At 37.9% G+C, this 15,016-nt stretch overlaps 1 protein-coding gene across 1 annotated transcript in view; it reads right to left on the bottom strand.

Moving 5' to 3' along the window:
* Window positions 1-9,767: 9,767 nt before the first annotated feature.
* LOC132095406 (solute carrier family 49 member 4-like) overlaps window positions 9,768-15,016 on the bottom strand; it is a 38,330-nt gene continuing 33,081 nt past the window's right edge. Inside the window, exon 9 of the mRNA XM_059500341.1 lies at window positions 9,768-11,543. Within this exon, the coding sequence (XP_059356324.1) occupies window positions 11,428-11,543 (116 nt within the window). The 3' untranslated portion in view covers window positions 9,768-11,427. The remainder of the gene's footprint in view (window positions 11,544-15,016) is intronic.

Below are 15,016 nucleotides of genomic sequence, written 5' to 3'. Positions count from 1 at the left end.
TTGAGATTGTCTCCATGTAAACTAAAAAAATGTGACTTTGTGAAAATATTATGTGTTTGCATAGAATTTTATTCACCATTTTATTTCTTTGTGCTTTATCACTCTGGGCACTGGAACTTACCAATCCACCCTGCTAAACTCTCTTCCAAACAAGGATCACATCCAGTGTTCACAGCTTTCTGCTTCTACTGACTTCTCTCAGTCATTTATGACAGAGCAGTGTTTACCTTTTTTTTTTGGACGTTACATTAAATAATTAGTGGGTGGCAATAATTGGTCAGTGATAAAGGGTCCTTTTGCCTCCAGAGTATTAACATTAATGAAAGCAGGAGCAGGCCATATGTTAAATTACCTCACTAAGCAAATACGGTTTGGAGCTTAATGGAGCTTCTAATATATTTTCAGCAAAGAGAAAATGAATAGAAAGAAAGAAAAGAAAAAAAAGTTGAGAAACCTCAAATATCTGCTGAAGTTGGCTGCCTTAATCTTTTAAGTTTTCTCAACTTTAGATTTTTTACAGTGTCTTCAGAAAAATATGGCATCACTTATAGGATGCTGTGCTATAATTTAGTCATGTCTGAAGGGGTTACACATAAATCTCTAAACATGTCATTTCAACAGTGATTTAAAGTAACAATATAGAAAATTATCTCCAATAAAAAATAAATAAAAACGTTTTGAATTTCTCTATTAGATCACTAAACCACCAATTCTTTCTCACTTTCTGTTAGCAGTGTGGTGATCTTTCCTAGTAACCGAAAGCTTGCAGGATTGTGATTCATGTACAGTAAGTCATTTTGAATAATGAGCTACATGATTAATTATTAATTAGCAGCTCTGAGGTGCTTCAACCTGACAGGTGAGTACCTGTAGCAGCTGTTGCGGCAGCACCGCTATGCTATTCAGCCCCAACATGCTGCAAGGACAGGTTAATGGAGCTACTGACCTCTGACATCGACCATTTCCATTCAGCACTCTTATGATTGAACAGACCAGAGTCATAACTCCTGACCTGTCCTGCTCCAACGAGCCCGTGTTAACAGCACAAGTCGCCTTTCTACTAGCTGCTCTCTCAAGTTTATGAGGGAACAAAACAATAATCCAGATGTCCATTAGTCACCCTTTACATATACAGACATAGAAGATTGGTTTGTACATTTCATCAGCATGAGCTTAATGGGAATTGAACCTCTTTGCTTTGTGCTACCAGTTGAACTGGAACATAACATACAGGGGTTGAACAAAATAGTGCCAACATGGGGCTTTGTGTAGGCTACAGTGAAAAAAAAACTGCTGCAATTTATTTTTGATTTATCTTTTCATAGTCTATATTTGCTGGTTAGTATTTTAGTGCAGTATAAATTGTATTCAGCAGTGTTTAGTACAAGTGGTTTGTGAAATGGGTGACTTGTCAGACGTCCAAAAAAAGGCAAATCATGTAGTCCATTTAGCAGAGGCATCTGTAATCTTAACAGCCCAACTGTTTGGTCTTTACGATTATGACTGTGTACACAAAGCATGTCAAGTCTTCATCAGAGAAGAAGAATAGTGGGCAAAAAAACAGAAAGTGAAAGGAACCATCAGGATTTGGTCAGAACAACTGGTAAAGTCGTAGCAAAACTCAGTATTCTCCTTGAAGACCCTGTTTCTTTTAGAAAAGATCCATCCCCTTCGTTACCGTTGCTTCGTCTGACAACAAACCCTTTCCGCTCTCACGCCACAAATCATGTTCTCACGTAGTGAAATAAACATCACAAAGCAAAGAGGAAACTAACAACGCCCCACAGACAAGACGGAGCAAGTTACTACTGGTATGAAACAAAATCTCAGCTTTCAAAATTTTTCATTTTGAAAGAAATTCGAACAGGAAATACTGTTTTGTGGTTCTTTAATGCAGATTACTGTAGCGCGTTAATACCACAAAATAAACATGAATGAACATCAGAAGTTATCTTGTTTCAAACGTGGAAAGATGTCATCACTTTTCACCACCACTACAGACCATTTTGCAGGTTCAAGTCAATCGACGTTTATCTATTCTTCTGTCTGGTTTGTTTGTTGTGATTGGTCAGATTGCCTGTCAATCAAACTCCCTGCAAAGGGTCAGTTACTGAAATTTGAATCACAAAAATGCAAGAAACATGGAGTTATGATCATAAAACCTGGAGATTTGGAGCATTAAGATGAACTTCAGCATCTGCCATGGCCAGACAGATCTGACTTGAAACTCTGATAGCACACATACATTGTGGAGACGTCTATTTGACATACTTTTTAGAGCATTGTTCTCAAACTCAATTCCTGGAGGGCCACAGCTCCGAACGGTTTAGATCCAACCCTAATCAACCACACCTGATCCAGCTGATCAAGCTCTTCGGAATCACTAGAAACTTCCAATCAGATGTGATTTGGAGCTAAATCCTGCAGAGCTGTGGCCCTCCAGGAATTGAGTTTGAGACCACTGATTTAGTGTTTGCTTATCTGCAACACATCTATAGGACTTTTCAGATCAGATGTTTATTAGATGTCTTTAAGATGTTTGAGATTTAGATGTCTATACAAAGCAGATGCTTTCCAGATCAAGTGGTCTTTAACAGACATCTTGCAGACGTCCATGTGCTATCTGGGATATGTCAATGTCACCTTTATTTATATAGCGCTTTAAACAAAATACATTGCGTCAAAGCAACTGAACAACATTCATTAGGAAAACAGTGTCAATAATGCAAAAATGATAGTTAAAGGCAGTTCATCATTGGATTCAGTTATGTCATCTCTGTTCAGTTAAATAGTGTCTGTGCATTTATTTGCAATCAAGTCAACGATATCGCTGTAGATGAAGTGTCCCCAACTAAGCAAGCCAGAGGCGACAGCGGCAAGGAACCGAAACTCCATCGGTGACAGAATGGAGAAAAAAACCTTGGGAGAAACCAGGCTCAGTTGGTGGGCCAGTTCTCCTCTGACCAGACGAAACCAGTAGTTCAATTCCAGGCTGCAGCAAAGTCAGATTGTGCAGAAGAATCATCTGTTTCCTTTGGTCTTGTCCTGGTGCTCCTCTGAGACAAGGTCTTTACAGGGGATCTGTATCTGGGGCTCTAGTTGTCCTGGTCTCCGCTGTCTTTCAGGGATGTAGAGGTCCTTTCTAGGTGCTGATCCACCATCTGGTTTGGATACGTACTGGATCCGGGTGACTGCAGTGACCCTCTGATCTGGACACAGACTGGATCTGGTGGCTATGGTGACCTCGGAACAAGAGAGAAACAGACAAATATTAGCGTAGATGCCATTCTTCTAATGATGTAGCAAGTACATAGGTTGTTATGGGAAGTGTTTCCGGTTCCGGTTTACCTAATTAATGCAGCCTAAAAATCCTTTAACGGATTTGGATAATAAAAGCATATTAGTATGTTATGTGTATTCCAGGTTAAAGAGATGGGTCTTTAATCTAGATTTAGATTTAGACTTTGCTGCAGCCTGGAATTGAACTGCTGGTTTCGTCTGGTCAGAGGAGAACTGGCCCACCAACTGAGCCTGGTTTCTCCCAAGGTTTTTTTCTCCATTCTGTCACCGATGGAGTTTCGGTTCCTTGCCGCTGTCGCCTCTGGCTTGCTTAGTTGGGGACACTTCATCTACAGCGATATCGTTGACTTGATTGCAAATAAATGCACAGACACTATTTAACTGAACAGAGATGACATAACTGAATCCAATGATGAACTGCCTTTAACTATCATTTTTGCATTATTGACACTGTTGTCCTAATGAATGTTGTTCAGTTGCTTTGATGCAATGTATTTTGTTTAAAGCGCTATATAAATAAAGGTGACATTTAAACTGCAAGAGTGTGTCTGCCTCCCGAACAATGTTAGGTAGGTTATTCCAGAGTTTGGGCGCCAAATAGGAAAAGGATCTGCCGCCTGCAGTTGATTTTGATATTCTAGGTATTATCAAATTGCCTGAGCTTTGAGAACGTAGCGGACGTAGAGGATTATAATGTAAAAGGAGCTCATTCAAATACTGAGGTGCTAAACCATTCAGGGCTTTATAAGTAATAAGCAATATTTTAAAATCTATGCGATGCTTGATAGGGAGCCAGTGCAGTGTTGACAGGACCGGGCTAATATGGTCATACTTCCTGGTTCTAGTAAGAACTCTTGCTGCTGCATTTTGGACTAGCTGTAGTTTGTTTACTAAGCGTGCAGAACAACCACCCAATAAAGCATTACAATAATCTAACCTTGAGGTCATAAATGCATGGATTAACATTTCTGCATTTGACATTGAGAGCATAGGCCATAATTTAGATATATTTTTGAGATGGAAAAATGCAGTTTTACAAATGCTAGAAACGTGGCTTTCTAAGGAAAGATTGCGATCAAGTAGCACACCTAGGTTCCTAACTGATGACGAAGAATTGACAGAGCAACCATCAAGTCTTAGACAGTGTTCTAGGTTATTACAAGCAGAGTTTTTAGGTCCTATAATTAACACCTCTGTTTTTTCAGAATTTAGCAGTAAGAAATTACTCGTCATCCAGTTTTTTATATCGACTATGCAATCCATTAGTTTTTCAAATTGGTGTGTTTCACCGGGCTGCGAAGAAATATAGAGCTGAGTATCATCAGCATAACAGTGAAAGCTAACACCATGTTTCCTGATGATATCTCCCAAGGGTAACATATAAAGCGTGAAGAGTAGCGGCCCTAGTACTGAGCCTTGAGGTACTCCATACTGCACTTGTGATCGATAGGATACATCTTCATTCACTGCTACGAACTGATATTATAGACCATGGCCAGTCTTGTAAAGAATAGTGAGAGACCCTTCTCCAACATCTCTGAAGCAAATGGCAGATGTTTTGATAGATTACATTTTACTGGAGACTTTCCACAAGTTGTATGTATCTATTCCAAGAAGATAGGGAGCTGTATTAAATCCAAATGGTGGGGAAATACATTAATAAAGAAGTATTTGTGTTCACATTATTTTGCCCAACCACTGTAAGACAGTCCTAAAACAATGCATTTTTAGGTTGGTTTATGCCATTGTAGCCATCTTATTTCGTTAGCAGAGCATGGCTGTTGGAGCAGAGGTATTGTGGGATTAAAATGAGATGAGTGCCTGAGCAAAGTGTCCATCACTCTCCTGACCGCTGCGTTTCCGCTTGCCTGGATCTCTTAATTGCTTGAAGTCTCGAGACATGCTGCTTTGGTTTAGCCACGTCTCCACACATTAGAGCTGCACAACTGAATCCAAACATGCCGTCTGCTCATTCCATCTTCCGTCTGTTATTGGAACGAAAGTGACTCACCTTGATGAGAGTCAGCCAAGTAGAGTCCCCATCCAAACATGCATTATCATCAAGCTCCATTATGTTTTGTTGGACTTTGCTATTGATTTGCTCAAAGTGTGGGATCCATGCCTACCTTCTTATTCGGGAGGCTATCACAGTCAGGGCTGGAGAGAGATGCCTGCTAATGCCTCTGTGACCATGTTGCGCACATCCCTGCCAGCCATCTGGTGCTTACTGCAATCATGTATCCTTAAAGAAACTGCAATGCACAGATAAATCTCTACATCTTATCAAAAATAGGCACTTGTAAACATGCATAAGAGTATAAAATTTGTACTTTTTTTAAAAGGCCAAGATATTTATTTGATAAGCAAATTTACTCAGCATGTACAAACATAAAAAAAAATATATATATATATATATATATATAATAATAATAATAATAATAATATATACATACAAATGATGGACAAATGACGCAAGAACATTACAGTCATATTAAAACCAATGTCCCTTCAGGTTATTTTCACTACAAACAAAAGCTTAAACCACTAAAATTAATTAAAATAAAGCAATTAAAAAATTTATGAAAAACATATTATAATTTTTTTAACCTAACTGAAATGTGACTTAAATTACAAAATTACTTTTACAAAATTACAATTACTAAAAACTAAAATGAACACAGAAAATATAAAAAATAAAAGCCAAAATTAAAAATATTAATAATAAATACTAAATAAATAATTTTTTTTTCACATTCACATTTTATTATTGGCATGTTGTTAACAAAATGATATTAGATTTAATAAGCTAGCAATCTAACAGGCTAATGGTATGCTAAGATAGTATGCTGAGCATTAAAGTGACTTTGAGTTACAGAAACACGCTATATAAATAAAATTTCTTCATCTTCTAAAGAGTGAGAAATACTGAGATATAATAATGAGAAATATGAGCAAAAGGAACCAGTTGGTCATAGCATCTGATTTGGTTTTTATACAGCGTTGTCATTCACAAATAGCATCAACGTTTTTTTTGCAAGGAAAAAAATATTAGTTGGCACCACTTGTCTTTTGAATATGTGTAAATTCACTATTTTATGCCAAACATGTTAAATTAATTGTACAATTTCTGCAAGGGGTGCGTAAACTTAAAAGTGCTGTATGTACGAGTGGTTTAACTAGGTATTGCATTCCAAATTCAAAATATTGGAGAGGGTTTTTTCACTCGGCCTCTCCTCCTCAAGGGGCGGTCACACTAGCCTTTGAACATGCGAAATTATTTCGGACGCCGCTGCGCATATGGGCGGGAGCAAGATATAACGGTTTCCCCTCATTATCACAACATGGATTAATCTGTGCTTTTACTGTGTCTTTTGAGACGGTGTCAAAAGCGTCTTATTATATTGTACTCTCTGTCTCTCTCTCTCTATAAATATATACACACTAAACAATAAAAAAATTATAGAACGTGTCCTCATTCAAATGTACCATCTGTTCCCATTTCCATTGACACTGCGAATCATGCAGCTTCTTTTTTTATTATCTTTTAAATATGTATTATATAAAATAGGATGCTGCGCTACGGCTAAAATTAGCACTTCCTTCATTTATTAATTTCTGTACAGAGAGGTCATGCAGTGACGTATCGATCATCTACTGGTCACACGACTTCACGTGATGCGAATTCGCAGGTCAGAGTTCACCAAACTTGAACTTTCGAACGCAGCGAAATGCGAAATTTTTCGCATGAGCCTGCGTTTCCGTTCTGGCGCATTCGCATGTGTATGAATGGAAGTCAATGGAACGAAAAGTGCAGTGTGACCGCCCCTTCAGACTTCAGAACCCGATGGGTTCGGTCGGGATCGGGCTTAATTTATATAATCTTAGTGGGCTCGGGTCGGGCTCGGGTCAGGCTCGGGCTTGCGCTCCGGTTTGCGAGGTAAACGAGCGGTCATGTGATGTGTTTCGATTAGCGCGAGAAAGATGCGAAAATTAATGCTGAGTAGGTGTAACGGAGGCTTGCCTCTGGCGATTACGTTTTGGTTGCACCAGCAACTAAAGCAAAGTCTGAGGTGTGGACAAGTTTTGACCATGTTAATAATGAGAATAATGAGTGAATAATGACGCACCATAAGTGAGCGCAGGAACGCGCTGAAGACATCTACAGTGGATTCAATCATTTTCCTCCACAAAAACATGTAGGCTTAGCCTAATCTCTGTGAGTAAAGGCTTTTCAAATGATAACTAAATATTCATTGAGTCTTAAATGCATAATGTGGACAGAGTATTTACGCTAATGTTGGCATTATTCTTTTATTAAATATCATCTGCTAGTGCGAAGCAAATCGGAGCCTTTATCTTAATTTCGTTAGTGCCAAATAACCATCTTAATTTAAAATTTATCTTAATTTAATTTGTTAAAAATGACTCGTTTTTATTGGTGCGTTGGTCTAAATGAGCCTATGTCTAGAGTGCTGAGATGTTACGATGTCACAGAGGATTTATTTTATTTCTTTATTCCAACTTCCAAGTGGTCTAGTCTACGTTAGTTATGAATAAATTATGTTAAAACATGTATAAATGACTCATTATTGACAAAAGGCAAAAGAGTTGTGTGCGTGCGCACATTTCAATAATGTCGGGCTGTAAACGGTTTCGGGCTTTTAAAAAGCTGTCAATCAAAATGTACTTGTCGAAACCTGTCGGGCTTGGGTCCTGTCGGGCCTAACTTTTAAGGCCCGATTACAGCTCTATCAAGGAAACTTGCAGACTTGCACAAGCAGGTGGCCAGATTGACAACACCAACAGGATCGAGTGCACTTGACGATGAATGAAATGAAATACGCTGTGTTTTCCTGCCAACAGGCAACCGTGACGCAGAAATTGGGGAAACTGGCAGTGGGCAGGTTTCACATACCAAAACAAAGACCGACATTCTGGCACAAAATTCCTTTTCAAAGGAGAATAACTGACTGTAGCATTATTTTTCAGATAAACAGGTATGCTAACTTAGCATGTTTCTTAAATATCTGCAAACATATTAGCCATGGTATTTTTAATGCTTTAGTAGAGTCGAAATCTTACAGCACCTTTAAGAACACACAACTGTATCTGGTGAAACGATCCTACATTTTTGTTTTCTATGTATGTCTATTTTTAATAAGACAGGTTCTGTTCATCTGTCGCAGAAGAAGTCCACTGGGAAATGTCTTGCCGGAAACATGAAAGGGCATGCAGAGCATGTGAGGACTGAAAGCTGCAACAGAAAACAAATCAATGGCTATAAAAGTGTCACCTAGATTGACAGTGAGCTCTGTTTACTACAGAGCTTGCGTCATGTGCTCAAGAACAGGAACCATGGCAGAACAGAGCCCATGGACAGGGAACAAAGCCAAAATGGATTTTATGAAATTGCTTGTCACTGAATGAAAACACCTGTTTAAGACAATCTTCTCCCAGGATGCCTGTTGCTGCTGTTGTCAACACTGAAAATAACACTTGAATCTGAGGCTTTTTTATGTGCTGAAAAGTTGACACGACAAGTTTAAATGCTCCTTTTTGTTATTCAGCTATGGTGGGATGAAGAAAGGGATCAATGTTCTTTCAATGCTCTGACAGCAGTACTGTGAAACTAAAAAAAAAAAAGAACAAACTTCAATACTTCATTCTTTGAAAAGGGAAAAAGTAAGACTTAAAAAAAAAGCCAAAAAACAAACCAACAAAAACATTACATTGGTTTTAATGCAAAAGAATGAATGCAATGTAGTTCCATTTTAACATTCACATAACTGCAAACTTTTTTTTAGTTTCAATAAAAAGCTAATAATGACAGATAAGTATATGAGTGGCAGAATAAAGAATATATACACAAACTTCACTACTAAGTGAAGTGTTATATTCAATAAATGTATTATATGAATTACACTTATACTACCCTATATTATATTATTCACAACAGTTTGAATGGAAAATAGACCAATAATTAAATTAAAAAGATATTTTAATGTATACAATACATTATTCACAGAGAAAAGAGAAAATCTATGAGAACCGTGATCTATAGGCTTGCATGTAAACCGCAGGTTTTTTGGCTGGTGTACCACACAATATGTTAACAGCTCCCGAGTACACATACTGGCTGTGGACGCCCACTCTCCATCCTGATGTCATCTATGATCTCATGCTTTGAAGGGCGTGGGGCATCATGGGAGTGTGTGCAAACTCCAAACATGAGCTCATCTTATAGATACCCATGATAACACATTTATTGGAAACGAAACGTTGTTTCCTCGAAAGTCGGGCACATGTTTTCTAAAGGCTGTTTCACACTATTTCAATCAATCAATCAATCAATCATGGCTTATCCAATCATATTTCAGAGTCAGAACTATCTCCTATTTTCATGGTTTCTCATTATACACTTCAAGCTGGAATACAATTTTAAAGACAGAGAGGAGAATAAAACATGATTCCTTTTTTAAAACATCTTTTTAATAAGGTGCTAAAAATCTTTGACATGTTATCTGCACATGGACAGGGGCACGTACGCCTCTCCAGTGCCACTTACAATTAACATTACAGTGACAGAACAGAGCACAAGCACCGACTGCAGCACGGCACGCACATCACAGTGAAGAGGAGGACAGAACAAAGGTCACTGTTAATTAAGGCAACGTTAACGACAGGTAAAATGGTACAAAGACACAAAAAGGTGATTCACATGCAGGCTCTTCCCAGAGAAGAACAGAACCACGAGTGTGCCTAAAGTTCTCAGTTGGAAATCTGTGGAAACGTGGGATTCAGGGTGTCCATAAAATGCTTTTCCTTTCCCATCAATCAGTTCCACTGGAGTCAACACTAAATCCAAAAGCAGACAGAGATTCCTTTAAATCTGTCAAATTTCGCCAGTCCAGATTCAAATGGGCTCCGTTTTCATGGTGTTGCTCAAAAATGCAGAAGAGAACAGCATAGTGTGTGTATGGGTCATACGACAGGCTGTATTTTAATCTCGAGAGGGAGTATTGCACTCATTTTTGCATTAGGTTATGCCACAAATCACGAGAGGCTACCGAACATGGCTATTATTGCTGGTGAGTAGTGTTGTACTGTTCCAGCACTTCATAATGTCATGTTTTAATACTCTTCTGCAAGTCCTCAGACATAAAAACCATTAACAATCCCTTATTGTCAATATTAGTGTATTAATCCCTAAAATGAGTTAATAAATTACAGTTAAATACATGATCGATTGCATAAAATTCTAAAAGGCTTGTGCAACAGACACCCACTGTGCGCATGCTACAGCTATAAACCAAGCCATCACATGAGAATGGGATGAACACAAACTAAACATGGATACTATAGTTCCCTCATCACATAAACTAGGACCTCAGACAGCTTGAGATAATGTGACCCAGAATCGGACTAATGGCTGCAAGGTGATTACCAAAATCCCACAGCGGAGGGAATTATCCTTTGCATAATATAGGTTGATAAGGAAAACAAGAAGACCACAACGTATGCCACTTATTGACAGTCCTATCACAGGTCAATTAAAGCTTGGATCCCACAGGCTATTCACAAGTGACACTACAGCTCTAAGAGGTCCCCGTCCACAGACGGCCATAGCTCTCGCCAGCGGGCTAATTGAGCTTGTCTATAATTATCCATTACACTCCCATTAGATGTGGTGAGAGCACTAGAGGAGTCATCACCGTGGGGAACTACCAAATCCGTAAGTAGATCCGCTTGTGACTCTCTATGCAATAAAATCCCTTATATTGTGCCAGTATGTAAACACATAATTTACATTAATCGTATTAAAAAAAGAAGAACAAAATAAAATATACAGTACAAAAGGGATGCATCCAGGAGGCAAAATGTCAAGTAGAAAGGTCAATATCTACACCTCCTTCGTCAGGTCTGAGTTCTCGCTGTTAGTTATGATGCTTACACAATGCACTGCTACCACTGCTGGTCATATATTTCACAACTACAAAATTTTCCCAAAAAGAACAGATCCATAAAAGTGAGCAACATGCTGTGTGGCCTTTCTATGCACTCTGCTGGAATATAGTGCCCATAAAAAGACAAGCCTTCAGTCTGCTGAGAAAAGCTCAAGTGGTGTGCTCAGACAGAGACAAAGACGTCCAAATAGAGGCGGTCGTAAGATTCCCTGAAGAAGAGGAGGAGCAGGAGACTGAAGATGCAGGAGCCTGTCAGACACCAGTTCAACCAGGACAGCTCTGAAAAACAAAAAGCGAGGTTGAATGAGGTTAGTGAAGACAGCTTTCAGAGCACCAGATACCATGTACCTCAATGCATGATAGAACTGACATGCGTTTACCATATTCTTATAAATAACTTCAAGCATACAGAAAATAACAAAAGTATAAACAAAAGGTTCTTGCATTTTTTTTAATCAATACAAAAAATATATATATATATATTTTTTTTTACATCTGCAAGCATAATGTCCTATGAAATCAGTTTTATATTTGAATTAAATTTTAATTTTTCTGGACTTTAATGTTTAAGTTAAATCGTATTAATCAAAAAAGCATGTCTAACTAATTTGAATTGTGAAACTTGCTAAATTTAACAATTTATTAAAAGTTGAAGAAAATTTGTATTTATAGGGCCCTTTGAAATACATTTTTGTTCCCTCAAATTCTGTTTGTTTGTTTTTTTAAACTAAATATTGTGTTTTCCATTTTGATTTTTAGAATTCCATTTTAATGGTTTAATGAAATTTTAGTAATCCAAGCATCTCTAATTAACTGATTTTATAAAAACAACTCAATTTATTATTATTTTTAAATATTTTATATAATGTGTGTATTATAAATGGTAAATAAATGAAGGCATAAAACAATCATTTATCTTTTAATCAAATGAAAAATTAAAACCCTTCCAATTTTTTTTTTGCCAAACAAAGTGCTGCAACAACAGAGCTTTATGGTTAAAATTAAAACATGGAAGAAATATTGCGTGATTATTCTTTATTACATTAAGGCATATATTTCTGTCACAGTTTCTTCAAGTTAAACCCAACTTTTATTTTTTTTTCGGGTTTAGTTTTTAGTGAAGACCTTTCTGTTTGTATTTGATGAGACACTGGTTTTCTCAAATGAAACAGTAAAGTGCATGAAGTGACTCTCAGAGCAGCTCTGGAGAGATTATGTGCTTGTGTTCATGTACTCATACATTATGGCGGAAAAGGCCAGAAACTCGTGTAGTAAACAAAACTGAGCATCTGCACCATTCATTCACATAAAGAATAGCAGAACCTGCAGGGTTCAAAGTAAAATAGTCGTTTTACAGTTTAATATAAATACATTTTACATTTTTATGAATGGCAAGATGAAACCAACAAAACAAAATTAATAAAAAAATATTTATATTATTCTAACAATAACATTTTCACAATCCAATTAATTAATGATGGAAAAAAATGATCTTTTATATAATATAAATAATGGTATGTATTCTTTTCTTTCACTACATTACAAAACTAAAGGTGGCTACAAACAGCAATTCACACAGCCGGCACTTCTGACCATATACATGTTCATGGTCCAATAACCAAAAGCAAATAGACTAGAGAAGCAATATAAATGTCTGAAATACTTTAAAATATAGGAGAGAAAAAAAAGACACTGTTTCCCACAGCCGCTGTATTCCTTTCACTGTGCAGTTAAAGATACGAGAGGTTTTACATTAAGGTCGAAGGTTAAACCAGCAATAGAATCATTTCACACACACTGCACATGAATACTAAGATTCCCTTTAAAAGACAACACTAAAAACAGCATGCGAGAGCTTTGCAAGCACATTCAGAGTTGACATATACAGCAGCGATTCAATGGATGAAAGCCTCACACCAGCTGCTGTGGATCCGGTAGAGTGCCGGGTTGAATATAACATAAACCAGGTCAAACAAACAGACCCTCGAGGACAAAGGAGTTAGCGCAACTTAATTTAATAGAGAAGTGGATTTCAATTTCGAGGCGTCCCGTATCCAGATAACAGGTTGATCAATTGCCCTTAAAGGGAGAGCTGCAATCGATGGCAGGAGGTGAAATGCATGCTGGGTCAGCTGCTGAGCCCATTTCGGCTAAATTATATGATTTAGTCATGCAGCACAGTCAACACAGGCAAGTACGGTGGAGGATAGAGCTGCGTCGACTTAAGAAATGGGAAGAACAGGGATTCTTTCCAAAAGCCCCCTCATTAATCAGGCCTTACTATCCCTTCAGCAGTACCTGGTATAGCGGTAGGTTAATGGAGTTGTGTTTATCTGGCTATTATGTCTGTGCCGCACGCCCGCCCCAGCCTCATCAATTTAAAAGAGAGAGGTAGCATCACCAGACGGGGCGTCTGCACCGAATGTTAATGAGGAGAGTGGTTCGACTCAGGTAATCCAATCAGACGCCCCCCGAAAATCTGTGAGTCGTCAACAGTCACCTTTCCAGTGCTAATGGAAGACAGAACTCCAGACACAGCACCCATCCACAGCGCCGCTATGGAGAATACAAAAGAAGCTGGGTTAAAGGATTCGATTTCTGCCACCTTCTCTGGCAATAATGGGAGCATAGCAATTATATCCTGTCTGTCAGTTTACGCAGCAGTCAAACTGTTATGTCGTGTTTCCTTCGTCTTAATACCTGATGGCAGAATGCAGAGATGTTGTTATTAAGGGTGCAATTTAGCCTGTCTCTTTTCTGCCATCGTCTCAGGGGCTGTAATGTGCTGAAAAGGCCACAGGGGAATGACAGCGTAAACAGGCCACTCACCGTGACACTCGCAATCTCTTAGACGAGGATCTCTGGGACAAAAGCGAGGACAAGGGAGAAGAGATGCGAGGAAACATCCTACAGCTGCTGTCTCACATCGTGACCAAGCGGCCCAATGTCTTCGCAGTCGCCCACAGGGCTCCTCACTTCCTGTCAGGCAAGCTAAGGCGTCGGAGATGGTCCTCTTATTGCTGTAATTATTCTTAATCGGTACCCATTCAGCTGGCAGACTGATGGCATATTTCAGCTTGGTTTAATGTCTCGCTCTGGCCCCAAGCAGAATCAAGAGAGGCTGACTGACAGTTTGTCGGCTCGGTTTTCTCTTATGAGATTTATCATACTTATATTTTGCACTTTTAGAGTTTGATTTGTTTACCTGGTTTGGCCTGACCAAAAAAGAAATATATTCTAAATTATAATTTATAAGTAAATTATTACTTATATATATACATTTGATATAGTATATAAAAATTATGGCCGATTCAATAGTCAATTATTATTAGATACGAAATAAATGGCTGATAATAATAAAAGAGCTATTTTGACAAAAAAAGGAAATAAAAAAAACAATGTTTATATATTAAATATATTTATATACTAATTAATATAAGTACATATTATATATATATAATGTAAACACCCATACTGTATCATGTAAACAAAGTCTTTTATTTTGGATGCGATTAATCATTTGACATATATATATATATGTTTATACACACACACACACACACACACAAATATCCAATAATAAACCATATGGTACCAATATATTTCATCCCTATTAAAATGACACAGTCAGCTTTAACTCAGGGTTAAGCATGCTGTGAAAAGCTAGGAAACTTGATTTTATTGAAGATTTACCTTCACAGGCAACTGAACATTTGCTAAACCAAATGCTGCAAAAAGAGTTTAGAGCAGGA

This window comes from Carassius carassius, chromosome 19 (genome assembly GCF_963082965.1).
Source record: "Carassius carassius chromosome 19, fCarCar2.1, whole genome shotgun sequence".
Lineage (NCBI taxonomy): Eukaryota > Metazoa > Chordata > Actinopteri > Cypriniformes > Cyprinidae > Carassius > Carassius carassius.
Note: the sequence above shows the minus strand (reverse complement) of the source record. Positions and strands in the feature narration are given on the sequence as shown.